Here is a 14180-nt window from a genome sequence, read left to right as displayed (position 1 = left end):
AAAACCATCCTCAGAAATTCCTAATTCATCTACCCTTGTCAAAGGGAGAACATTTTAGTGGTAACAAATATCTTGTGAAAGAGAGAATTTTTGTTCACTTAGATGATGCCTCCAACAAATGTACTAAGTTTGTGAAATACTACAAACTTATGGCTTTCTAACATTCTTGTCATAGAAATAAAAACTGTGTCCTCTTAGCTGTTCAGACCCTTTGGAAAACTAGCTATGGCAAGGAGCAGCTAAAAGTTCACCAGTTTGTTACTCCAACTTATTCTTCCTGAAATTAAATTTGGAATAAGTTCTGGTCAATGGGATATGGATGGAAGTAATGTCCACAATTTTGAGGCCTGGCCCTAAAACCCCATGTCTTTACCACATTCTCTCTTATTCTTCTGTGGTGACTTAGGGCAGACATGATTTTAAAATTATAGTTTAATAAAATTAGAAAATCCTGAATCTGCAACTCACTGTTTAGGGGAAAGCTCCCAAGAAGAGTTCTTTGACCTCTATTGGACTATGACACAACCAAGGAATTAATCATCACTGTAACTCACCTATTGAGATTTCAGGGTTTATTTTTCAAATAAGTCTAGTATTAAAAACAAGCTGTGTAGCTTGGTGTAGTCTAAACAATGACTAATTTAGAAATGGAAGCCATCCATCCAAGAAGACTATATAGATTTTTTTCCCTCAGTCTATGTTTTCTTTTAATAAATTTACATACAAAACCATTAACTTTTAATCCACGGTATAATTTTATCCAGTGTATTTTAAGAACATATCTTTGATACTAACCTTGGTTTCTGTGATCTTCCTTTGGATTGCATCCATTGTGTAGGGACCCTCCTTCCATGTCTCAAGCTTGGCTCTGGCCTGCCCCACCACCTGCTCAGCTTCTTCCTTAGCTTCCAGCCATTGTGTTGAATCCTTTAACATTTCATTTAACTGCTGCCTCCGGTTCTGAAGGTGTTCCTGTACTTCATCCCACTGACTCTGAATTCTTTCAACTGAAAGAGAAGGAAAAATGAATATGTGGGAGTAAATGCTAGTCTGGAGAAGACATATGAAATTGAACATCCAAATATTATCTCACATTTTTTATTACTTATGAAAGAAATTGCTCATTGTGTTACAGCTAGCATGACGGACAGTAGTATTTCTTACTTTTTTTAAAGGCAAACATGAGTTTTTGTTAAGTCAACTTCCTGAAAGTGACCTAGAACATCAATAGTATAAGTGAAAAATTTAACTCTGTCTGTTCTTCATCTCTGGAGCAAAATATCAATAACCTTTTTGAAAGCTCCTATAACAGAATGTCCAAATTCCCCACCCTTATCACTTCAGTGCCCAGCAGCCTTATTTCCAATACTATCACTGACATTTTGTTGCTTGTAGGCTTTGTGTTGCCCCAAAGAGTATGCTTTGCCATCCCCTCTCCACTCTCTCACCACCCTGCCTCCCAGAAGCAGCCTCTCATCAATGGCTGATGGTAGGCACTGGGGTAGGAACATGAGAGCACCCTTGATGCTAGGGAAGATAACTTTGAGATATGTGTTTTATAAAGGTTCCAGAGCTTTCCCAGTGGGATAAAGCTCTAGTGGGTCATCGTGGTAACCTGCTTGATTATGCATCATCCTTAACTGGCTGTCTTGCCTTACCTATCTCACTTCCTCACTCCCCTATTGATATTTCTCTCAACTCCCAAGAAAACTACTTGGTCTCAAAATTTTTTTTCCTGTATATTTAGAAACTTCTTGTAACAATATTTTAGAATTCACGCCAGTTATATTCTACAAGTAGGACAGACTTACACTGAAGCTATTTTTTTATATTCTTGTGAGTCAAAGATAGCAATTCCCTATAGATTCTGCTCTGGAATATTTTAGAATATTCAAAATAAACATGACAAGATTGTTTTTTTCTTTTCTTTGAGGGCCATGTAATCCTTTCTTTAAGCTGATTTCATAAAATGGAAATAATGCCATAGAAAACAAGTAATAAAACCACTATTATTTTATTCCTTAAGCAGGAAATCTGACAGACATTCTAGAATTTTCCCTAAGCCTTGCAAAACACCATATATAATTGGCTACTAATTTCTGTCATACAGAACTCCTTCCTTGTTTCCACACATTGCCAATGCAAAGCTCTATCATTTTCTGCCTATGTGTTTGCAACAGACTACACAGTCTCTCTGCCTCAAGTCTATTTTCCAATGTAACTTGCACATTGTAGACAAAGTAATAAACAAGATAAATCTAATCACTCCACTCCCTCACTTAAACCCTTCAGTGTCCCCACACTGTCCTGTGGAATATCTCAGCTTGATCTGCCCTGGATAATCTGAGTGATTTATTTACAAAGGAACAAATTATAACACAATCAGGGTATAGGAAAATCACCAGAGATAATATAAGAAACTGGGTCTTGCAGCAGTGGAGATGTTACTACATCTAGGCCCAAGATATCAGGGGAGGGAGAAGTGGCCAGAAGCTGAGAGTCATAAGAAAGCACCTTGAGAAGAGCAGTAACCTTTTGTCAAGGGACATAGCCTGAAGCAACTTCATGGGTAGGGAACTAGCAGAATAAATATCCTGACCTCTCTGCCCTCTTTATTCTATTTCCAACTCCCACTTCCCAGTGGCTAAATCAACTGGAAGCCAGAGGACATGGGAGACCACTGATGACACACATTAGCCTCCCAGAGTGGAGAATGCGGTAGAGATGGGCAACGGACAAATAAAATTTATACAGCACAGTATTGTGCTTCTTATTTCATGGCATAAGCTTAGGTCTTCTTAATTAAACCTGTTGTTGCCTCTCTTAAATTATTCCAAGTTATGAGTTAAAGAAGTACTTGAGATATTTTATAAATAACCATCAGGGCTAAATAGACCCCACAAGATTAGTGCCTGTGACATGAATGAAAGAATCTGGTGCCTGGAATAGGTAAAACTGAGTAAGTGACACTCATGATAGATACTGTTTTATTGAATTCATTTTGGTTTGGGTGTTTGCTCTGCATTGCAAATCCACTCAGCATATTATATTTCAACTTTGCTTAACATGTCACCCTCTGTTTAAATGTCAGTACCTCCTTGTAATCTGTGAAAACCATTTTTTTTGTTTGCTTGTTGCATTGCTGTTGTTCCCCCACTGGGTAGTATAGCACTTATTATAGTTGAGATTTACAGTTATTAACTAGTCTGTTTAATCTTCAGTTTACAAAATTACTAGTGTAAATGCTATTATAAAAAAGCAATTTAAAATATAAGCAAACGTCTCTTTAAGTGTTCTGGAATTTTTTATCAATCATAGAAACAATTGACAACCTGATTGCAAACCATTTTCCAACTTATCATAGCAGGCTGGTTTGCTATGCATAGCTGGCACTTCTTTATTTTCCTTGGCCTATTGTTATATGCATATTACATGTATTTGGAAATAATAAAATTGACTTTCCTCTAAAAGGCTATGATTACAATTTGCCTTAATTAGCCTTAATTGGTAACATTTTACTATGCTATCAAAATGTTTAGAACGCCTAGTATTTTTTGACAAAAACATGGTAAGCCATTTGCATTTATGCCAGTGAATATTTTACACATCTTATATTCATTTCAATAGGATAGACATAATTTATATTTTTAAAAGGCTATCACTCTATATGAGAAAGAAGGAAAACAGTTTCTCTGATCATGTGGGTAGATATTTCTTAATTGTTGAAAAAGAAGGAAGCTTCTATAGTCTATACCATCATTTCAGACAAACATCCCATTTGAGTGCCTGTGCAATCACAGCAATGAAGGTTTTTATCCCCAAGGGGTCATGTGTGTATAAATTACTAACAGAAAATGGTTTACTGGGTATGCACCCCACTAAAGATGTGCTTTCTCATCTCTGACCTTCAATTGTGGATGATCATGAGATAATACTTAAAGAAACAGATTTATAGGTTACTCAACAATCCGTCTACCCCTCTGCATCAATATTTCCATCCTGCCAATTACCATTTTCTTTACCATCTATTGATACCAGGCATTAGCCTAAGCACTGGGGAAACAATGGAGTCTAAGATTCCCTGACTGCTGATTGGTTGGTGCCTGTTAAATGAAGGTGTTATTTATCATCTCCTCAAGGAATAAAGGGGCTTCCCTGGTGGCTCAGTGGTAAAGAATCTAATCTGCTCATAATGCAGGAGACCAGGGTTTGATCCCTCGATCAGGAAGATCCCCTGGAGAAGAGAATGGCTACCCACTCCAGTATTCTTGCCTGAGAATTCCACAGACAGAGAAGCCTGGTGGGCTCCAGTCCTTGGGGTTGCAAAGAGAAATGGCTGAGCAACAATGCTTTCACTTTCACAAGGAATACAGATCAATGGTTCTAAGGAAAAGGCAATGAGTTCAGTCTTAGACTGATCCAGTGGAAAGTTCTGAGGATCTTCCATATAGGACTATCATTTCAGTCACTTGGACTGAAGATGCTATGCACGGCACAGCTGTGTATTTTGGGAGACAGAGAAATTCAGGATTAGAGATCACTAGAGAAAAGTAAAAATTGAAGCCACCAATATGAACACATGCTCATTGGTATGGTATATAGACTGAGCAAAACAGAGGGTTAAAGATGGAGTCCTGGAAAATACAGCACAAAGACAGGATACAGCATAAATAGTCAATCAGACGGATGAATGGCTAGAAAGGAAGGAGGACCACCTGGAAAGGGCACGTCCAAAGAAACGTGGATAAGAGAAAATTTCAAAACCACAAGTGTGGTTAAACTTTTATATACCACATATGTCACAGGAGCCAATACAAATCATAATAAAACATTATTTGAATACCCTCTCTGCTTAAAGTACTGTGTTAAGCTCTTTACATGTAACTCATTTAACCACCATGGTAATCTTATGAAGTAGGTATCATTGTTTGTGTCATTACTGTTGTTGCTGTTCTCCTCATTTAACCAATGAAGAAATAGGGGCTATGTTAAAGAACTGGCCTAAGGTCATACAGATAGTGAATACAAGAGCCAACACCTGGACCTAAGCAGTCAAATTTCCAAAAACCCATACCAAAAGTATCCACTGGCTTTGACCACAAGAGATTTCCTGAAGATCATGCAGAAAATGATTTTAGTAGAGTGGTAGAAATCTTACTGTAGAGAACTGACAAGTCAATCAGCCAATGATGGATGAGATGTGGGAGATAACTGCCCCTTATTGATAACAACTGTCAGGTGTATTTTTCACCATCTCTCAGACTTAAGGGCTTCCCTGGTGGCTCAGATGGTAAAGAGTCTGCCTGCAATGCAGGAGACTTGGGTTCAATCCCTGGGTCAAGAAGATCCCCTGGAGAAGGAAATGGCAACCCACTCCAGTATTCTTGCCTGGAAAATCCCATGGACAGAAGAGCCTGGTGGGCTATAGTTCATGGGGTCACAAAGAGTCGGACATGACTGAGTGACTTCACTTTCACTTTCACTCAGACTTCACTAACTGGGGCTGGACTCTAGTTGTTCACAGCAGTAACCTGCTCAGTAATTGGCTCAATTACTGGCTTCTTTCCTTTACATATTTCACTGTCCTACTCTCCTACAGGTACTGCCTGAGATCATCATATAAGTAAGTCATTGTTACTTAAGCCATTGTTTTAAGGTCTACTTCTAGGGGAATCTAGTCTAGGTTAGAATTTTATTCATTTAAAAATTTTCTTAGAGCATAGCCCCATGGTTGGCACATGGTATACTTTTGATAACTGCCAAATGAATTGTCCATTCATACTTTTTCAAGTATCCATGTTTCCTCTCTAGAATAATGTACAAGTGCTACAGGTTGGCCAAAAAGTTCATTGGGGCTTTTCCATATGATGCTACAGAAAAACCAGAAGGAACTTTTTGGCCAAGTCAACACTTCCAAGGTTAACTCTTATGCAGGACACTGAGTCTTTCTTCTCTGAACGCAATCACCATCTATTGCATTTCAAGTCCATATAATTTAAAAACTGGATTAAGTCTTTCAGATTTCCCTCATTATTTTCCTCTTACTTTCTACAATCTCTATTATAAGCAAATAAATATTCTCTGGGCATCCTTTGTTTTTGATTTAATGCCTTTGCATTGACCATATTTTCATGTATAAAACATCTTTAATATTCATGTTTACTAGTGGAGTAGTCTCATCTGATTCAAAAAATCCATAAATTAAAAATAACTGTGGGGGGAGGAATCCAGTAAGTCAAAACTAATCAATGATCTCTCTCTGACATTCTTAAACTGTAGGTCAGAGAAAATCTGCTGCATGTCTTTTTGCCTCAGTCTGTCTTTTTAATTAAATCTTAGACTAAGTAACATAGACAAGTGCATGTGTTTATTGGATAAGGATATTTTTATGGGCATTTTCAAATTTTGAAACATACTGAGCTCCAGAGGATAATCACAACAATAAACTATCATATTGTTATTAACATAAGTACAATCAGATGAATACTTGAAAGACAGACAGCAGATGTATCACCCCTTGTGAAATAACTAACCATATGTGAGAATCCATTTTGCAGAGCAGAAATTATAGAGACATTATTTTCTTTACAAAAAGATAAACACCAGAGATTTCTCTAGTCTACTTGTCAAATATATTTAAACATGATTTGACTTATAGGCCACTCCCAGGTATATATCCCAGAGAAATGCATACTTAATATTCACCAAAAGACATGTACAAAATTAGAAGATTGTATCCACCTTGGAAAGTACCCACATTCCCAGTTGCCATACTGGAATGGATAAATACCTTGTGGTAAATTTGTCAATAGAATACTACCCAGCAATGAGAATTAAATATCTACATCTATATTCAATAAGATGTATTAATCTCACAAACATAATGGTGATGGAAAGAAGTTAGCCAAAACCAAGGACATACTGTATTATTCTATTTATAAAATGTGCAAAACCAGGAAAAAGTAAGATGATTATAGACGTCAAGATAGCTGTTACCTTTGTGGGACTGGGACTCACTGAAAGAGACATGATAGAGACTTTTAAGGGTCCTCTAACATAGTTTTTCTTGATTTGGGTACTGTTTACACAGTTGTAATCTGTTTCCACACATTCACCAAGCTAGACATTTATGTGATGTGCACTTTTCCTCATGTATATCGTACTTCAATAAAAATTTAATAATATATTTTCAAGACTTGTAAAATGTATTATACATACAACTTTGGAGAATTCAGCTTTTTGAAAAGGGCTGATGTGAAATATGTATTGCTTGAGCAGATATGAATAAGAGATGCAACGTTGCACCAAGGACACAATATGATTGAGTACTTAGATTTGTGTGATAAAGGGTTTTTGACAAACACTCACTGGACAGTGAGTAAGACTAGAGTCAGAGAACCAAATCAGTACATAGAGACTAATGGAGCAGCCATCAGTTATGCAAATTTAAAAAGGCAATGCAGGGAATGTCCTGGAGGTCCAGTGGTTAGGAATGTCTGCACTTTTACTGCCAAGGGCCCAGGTTCAGTTCTTGGTTGGGGAAATAAGATTCTACCAGCCATGTGACATAGCAAAAAAAAAAAAAAAGAGTATAATTGATATAGCTGTCCTAAGAGTAGACCCTAAAGAATGTATACAGAAGAGAATTTTAGAATTTTTTTAATCTATTTCATTTTATGAAGGAATGAAAGTAAATATAAAATCTGAAGATCATCAAAGAGAAAAGTTAATTTGGAGATGGACCATCAAGGTAGTTAGAGTTGGTAACTGTTCATAATTGGGCAACAATTCAAACTACAGAATTTCACCATACTTGCAACACTTCACCCAGGATATTAATGACAGACCAAAGATATATTATGGCAATGTACTTGGTCCCATTCTGTAGATTTATATTTATATCAGACTCATCTGACATACAAAAACGAAATAATAAGAAATATATGTTTATAAACTCAGATAATCAGTACCTGTTGGTAAGTGAAGAGCTACCCTAATGTGTGTATTTCGTCTTTCAGAGGTCCGATAGGGTAAGCTTCTCAAGGGAATTGTGCAGTAAGTAGATGCTGGACAATGAAAGGAATAAATAATCAATGCTAGGGCTCAGGATGACAGACTGAGGCTCAGCATGTGTCCTGATTTCCAGATCTCCAGAAGTGTCAAATTGGAAACCAAGCAATCATGTCAAGAACCACAATACTGCAGAGAAAGAAACAGTTCAGTTGATTTAGTACTAACCAGTCTTTTACTTCAAGTTTTTAAGCTAGCTATGCTTGATTATCAATATATGATCTTGACTGATATAAATTCCCTCAACATCTTTTCTAAGGGAAAATGTTCACAACTGAAATGACTGACTTTTTTAATATATATATTGCCAGAGAACAAAGAACAGCTCTGTTCCAATTTCTGTACTCAAGTTACTGTCTGAGAATTAGAAATCACTGTGACTAAGTTTTAGAAAGAAACCTTGACTAGCAGTTAGTAATGGGCTATAGCCCTGGATTTGTGATGAAATAGGTATTGTAGTTTGCATAAGTTGATTCATCACAGCTTCAAGCTCCTCAATTGCAAAACTGAAATACTGATAGTTGTATCATTGTGAAGGTAAAATTCAATAATGGATAAAAGACTCAAGGACCATACTAAAGTAAGGTGTTATTGTTTCTCTGTACAGACATTATAATTACCAGAAAACATTTGTAATCTGCTAGGGGGAGCACTCTGTGGATCTCAATGAGTCCAAGAGTATATAAGAGTTCCAGGTAGAAAGCACTGAGCTTAAATATTTAAATTACAAGTAAATTTTTTGAGGTCATTTGAATGGGTAAAGAGTGTCATCTATTTAACTGTGTGGTCAACTGTAAGGAAATTTTTCCCAATTGAAGTTTAATACACTGTGAACCATTTGCTAGTATCAGGAAGAAAATATGGTAATCAAAATGTTCCCTGAGGCCAAAACAGTCAGCAAAAGGCTAGGCATTATCAAGAAGGGTACTGAAAACAAAGAAATCATCATTATTCTATTCTTGTATAAACTTAGGGTACAACTATACCTTGAGTAATGTGAGTATACATCAATGTTTTATAGTCAAAGATTTATAAGGAGCCAAGGGAAGTAAAAATAATAATCACTCAATTTATAGGAAATATTAAGATTTGTTCCTCTTAGGGGGTGGGAGGGAGGTTCAAAAGGGAGGAGATATATGGATATTTATGACTGATTCATATTCTTGTATGGCAAAAACCAACACAACATTGTAAAGCAACTACCCTCCAATTTAAAAAGATGTGTTCCTTCTACTTCCACATGGAATTTAAACATGGTTGTGTACAAGTTTCATCTGTAGTTAAACTCTGCATAGAGAAGTCTCAAACCCATTAAGAAGAGGAAGAAACATACTAACCATGAAGTCGAATGTAGCTAGAAGAAATGGGCATTTACTCTATTTAGGAACAGGACAGAGGAATGTGGTTGCTGTGCAAACAGAATACAATGTCTGAGAAGACATTTCAGACCAAAAAATTGAAAAACAAAAGGGGGGATTATAGACAAATGATTAAATCCTAGCTGCTACGACTAATTTGAATATATGCTTCTCCTCTAAATCCCCCAAAAGCTGGAATTCAGGAACAGCCAAGCATTTCATTTTAAATTCACAGACGACAGACCCAGAACAAATAATTAAGTTAAAAATATTTTATAATATCAGTCTAACATTTAAGGTTAGTTTGCACATGCCAAAGATTAATAATTTAATGCTATTTTCACACTCGGTTTGCTCTCTGTAGAATGGGGATAATAATAACAAGAAGGTTAATAATCTATGAAGATTAAAGAAATGTTGGACACAAGACACTGAGCAGAGTATTTGGCCCCTAATTACAGGAGAAAGATAGGCAGTTATGCACTTTTGTAACACCATAGGACTTTTCAAATCCTGAGCTATTAAGCAAAGGTGGGTAGTAGATTGGATGATCCCTGGAGTTCTTTCCAGCTCTAACAGTCTGTGAAATACATGCTCCTTGATGTTTCTGTCACAGATAGAAACTCATCTTACAAGGCTATTAGGAAGAACTCAGTCATTCCAGTGCCTGGATGAACAAATAGCATATAGACATCTGTATCATTTCCCTGGAATGGTATAGCTTGGCAATCATATTCAGTCATGTTCAAATTCAGTTGAAATAAACTAAAGCCAACATTAAAAAGTTCCCTTCATTTACTATCATTATTATTTTCTGGAGATTTATCTTGTTCCTTCATCTGGGACATCATCCTATGCCTTTCATTTCGATTAGCTTTATGCGACTGTGGTTTTCCTTCAGGAGGCTGCAAGCTTGTAGTTCTTGCTTCTTCTGTCTGCCCTCTGGTGGATGAGGCTAAGAGGCTTGTGTAAGCTCCCTAATGGGAGGGCTCGTGGTGGGTTAAACTGGGTCTCTCTGGTGGCAGGGAGTGCTCAGTAAAACTTTAATCCAATTGTCTGCTGATGTGTGGGGCTGTGCTGCCTCCCTCTCAATTTTGTTTGTCCTGAGGTGACCCAGACCTGGGGTCTATGGGCTCTGTGGTAGGGCTAATGGCAACCTCCAAGAGGGCTCACACCAAGGGCACCTCCCAGGACTGCTGCTTCCAGTGTCCTCCACCCCCCGCCCCTTGTTCCCACAGTGGGCCAATGCTGACCCATGCCTCTACTGGAGACCCTCCAATACTCGCATGTATGTCTGGTAAGTCTCTTGTGGGGGTCACTATTCCTTTCCCCTGGGTCCTGATGTGCACAGGTTTTTGTTTGTGCCCTCCCATAGTGGAGTCTCTGTTTCCCCCAGTCCTGTGGAAGTCCTGCAGTTCAATCTCACTGGCCTTCAAAGTCAGACTCTCTGGGGATTCTGAGTCCCTTTACCAGATCCCCAGGCTGGGAAGCCAGCTTTGGGGCTCAAAACCTTCACAACTTCTTTGGTTGCGAGAACTTCTTCGGTACCATTATTTTCCTGTTTGTGGGTTGCCCACCCAGCGGGTATGGGATTTTATTTTATTATGATTGTGCCCCTCCTACCATCTCATTGCAGCTTCTCCTTTATCGCTGAACATGGAGTATCTTTCTTAGTGGGTCCCTTGGGCTTCCCAGGTGGCACTAGTGGTAAAGAACCCACTTGCCAATACAGGAGACATAAGAGATGCAGGAGACATGAGACGCAGGTTCCATCCCTGGGTGGGGAAGATTCCCTGGAGGAGGGCATGGCAACCCACTCCAGTATTCTTGCCTGGAGAATCCCATGAACAGAGGAACTTAGTGGGCTACAGTCCACAGTGTTGCAAAGAGTCGGACACGACTGAAGTGACTTAGCATGCAGACACAGTCCTCCTGTCGATGACTGCTCAACAGCTAGTTGTGATTTTGGTGCTCTCACAGGAGAAGATGAGCACACGTCCTTCTACCAACCAACTACATTGTTTTAATCCATTTACTATCATTATTATTTTTACTTGAGATATAATTGACATACAAACTTACATTAGTTTCAGGTAAGCAGCATAATTAGATATTTATATATATTATGAACTGATCACTATAATAAGTCTAGTTAACATCCAAAGGTTCTTTCCTTTCTGAGGTGATATTTTCCTTTCTTTTGACAGAGGTATGCGTCACACAGGTGTACCCATTCATCAGTACCCATTGACTGGTACACATAAGATTTGAACTTTTGACTCTATGCAAATTTTGCCACAAAAAAACAAGCAAATAAAACAACAAAAAGAACTATAAATGAACGATTAGCTCTAGTTAATGATAAGCATGCTGAAGTGCTTAGGGGTAAAAAGTACTGATGTCTCTAAATTTAGTTTGAAATGCATCAGAAAATAGTAAGGACTGATGGGCAGAGAAAGGGATGAATTTGTACAGCACAGTCTAGGTGGTGGGTTCAGGGACATTTACAGGTCTTTCAGCTTTTCTGTGCATTAGAATTTTTCATTATAAAATGTCATAAAATGCTCTCTCACAAGCACAAAGCAGCATATTATTTAAACACATTTCTAAGTTATTAAAGCCACTTTTAAATTAAGAAACAATACCATCTGTGGAACACAGACGTTTAAAAGACAGTAAACAGAATTTATAGGCGTGAAAATGACAAAATATTTTGTTTAAAGTCACATGTACACGGGGAAGATTGCTTAATTTCCTAATCAACAGAATGTCAAAGATCATACTATCCTCCTTGAAAGTATGCTGAAAAAAAATGAAAAAAAAAAAAGAAAGTATGCTGAATATTCTCATAGAGAAAATGAGTTAGTCTTCTGACAAAAGCTCATTCTTCTGTTTGGTTATAAAATATAGGAAAGTGTGTGTTAGTTCCTATACTTAAGGAAAGATGACTTAAGGAAAAAGGACCACATTTTTGCCACTGGTTGGAGAGTTGTAGATTTATAAGAAAATACCAATATGCAGTCATAATGGAACATGTAAATTATTTTATTAATTACATAAACAGGCAGATGTTGAAATGTGATTTGGTCATTGAAATGAATCAACTTAAAAAATAATGGCTTCCTTTGGCAAAGGGGAACTATTGGTTGAAATGAAAGCTTAAAGTTGGAGGAGAAGCTTAATCTATAGCTATGTAAAAATATTTCAGTTTACAATCGTAGGTCATTCACAAGACAGAAAATAAATTGTTTCAATGTGATACAGACACAACATATCACTGGACAATCCATCTGTTCAGCCTGTCCCCACTGTCTACTAATTAAGTGGCAAATGTAGCAAATAAAGTACTAACAACTCAAAAGGGTGCAGCAAGAGTTCATTAAAGTGGAGTTAAAGAGTATCATTATAATTCCAGCACCACGAATGTATTACCATGTCACCAGCATGCAGTGCACACAATAAAACCCATTCGCCACCACAGATCTGCACATCAAAGTCGATGCATTTGTTGTAATAAAATATTTTTAAATGTGTAGAATAAAAAAAGACTTTTTTCCCACCCTGAACACACACTGAATTTCATCCCTACACCTTTTCACTCAAACTTTGAGTTGATGAGTGTAGAAAATGCAAGTTATACCTGAAAAGCAAAGTGGGCTAACTTCTCACAGGCACAGCCCACAGTCTAGCCAATTAAATTAAGGAATAAAAATAATAATTCCTTGAACAGGTATCACGTGTTATAATAGCAAAATGCCAGGTATTGTCTACTAACGGACTTTTCTTTATTTCTAGTCTTCCTTACCCTCTTCTCTTCAGGTTTAGGTTTCTCTTTGCATGCGTGCATGCTAGTCACTTCAGATGTGTCTGACTCTTTGTGACCCCATGGACTGTAGTCCACCAGGCTCCTCTGTACACAGGATTCTCCAAGAAAGAATACTACAGTGACTTACCATGTCTTCTTCAGCTCAGTTCAGTTCAGTCGCTCAGTCATGTCTGACTCTTTGTGACCCCATGGATTGCAGCACTCCAGGCTTCCCTGTCCATCACCAACTCCCAGAGCTTGCTCACACTCATGTCCATCGAGTCCTCCTCATGCCTAATTCCCTTCCTGTATTCAGTATTCAAAATTCTTATACCTCCTAAGAGAAATGATTTCATTTTTACCCATTTTCTATCCTTCAATCTCAGTCTAGAACCTCATCTAAAAAGTAAACAACAAAAAATAAAACAAAAATTCTTTCTTTTGGTTCCACACCCACTCTTGCAAATCCTATGACTTTCTCCTTTATGAAAGAGTGGTTTATTATACCAGAGTTACTTAAAGAATGGTTTGTGTATCAGCAGTAGCAGTGTTACTTAGGAACTTATTAGACATGCAGTATCTTGACAAGGGTTCGATCCCTGGGTCAGGAAGATCCCTGGGAGAAGGAAATGGCAATCCGCTCCAGTATTCTTGCTTGAAAAATCCCATGGGCAGAGAAGCCTAGCAGGCTTTGGTCCACAGGGTCGCAAAGAGTCAGACACGACAGTGACAGCAGGCACACATGAACGCACACACTCATCTCTGGTCCCACTTCATAGCTACTGAATCAGAATCTGCATTTTTAAACTAGATTCCAAAAGTGATTTGTATCCACATTAAAGTCTGAGGGGTACTAGTCTACACCCACTATTTCTACTTTCATATCCTAAATACCCTTCTGAATCTACTCCATTTTGACTCTTGCCACAGGAATTCCTTTTTAAGAT

At 37.7% G+C, this 14180-nt stretch overlaps 1 protein-coding gene across 10 annotated transcripts in view; it reads right to left on the bottom strand.

Moving 5' to 3' along the window:
• Nucleotides 1-14180, bottom strand: part of DMD (dystrophin) — a 2236915-nt gene that overhangs the window by 589851 nt on the left and 1632884 nt on the right. For all 10 annotated transcript variants that reach the window (XM_024988361.2, XM_024988358.2, XM_024988360.2 and 7 more), the window contains one exon: nt 796-1007. In XM_024988361.2, the coding sequence (XP_024844129.1) occupies nt 796-1007 (212 nt within the window). The remainder of the gene's footprint in view (nt 1-795; nt 1008-14180) is intronic.

Source organism: Bos taurus, chromosome X, assembly GCF_002263795.3.
Source record: "Bos taurus isolate L1 Dominette 01449 registration number 42190680 breed Hereford chromosome X, ARS-UCD2.0, whole genome shotgun sequence".
Classification (NCBI taxonomy): Eukaryota; Metazoa; Chordata; class Mammalia; order Artiodactyla; family Bovidae; genus Bos; species Bos taurus.
This window is presented reverse-complemented; position numbering and strand designations above follow the sequence as displayed.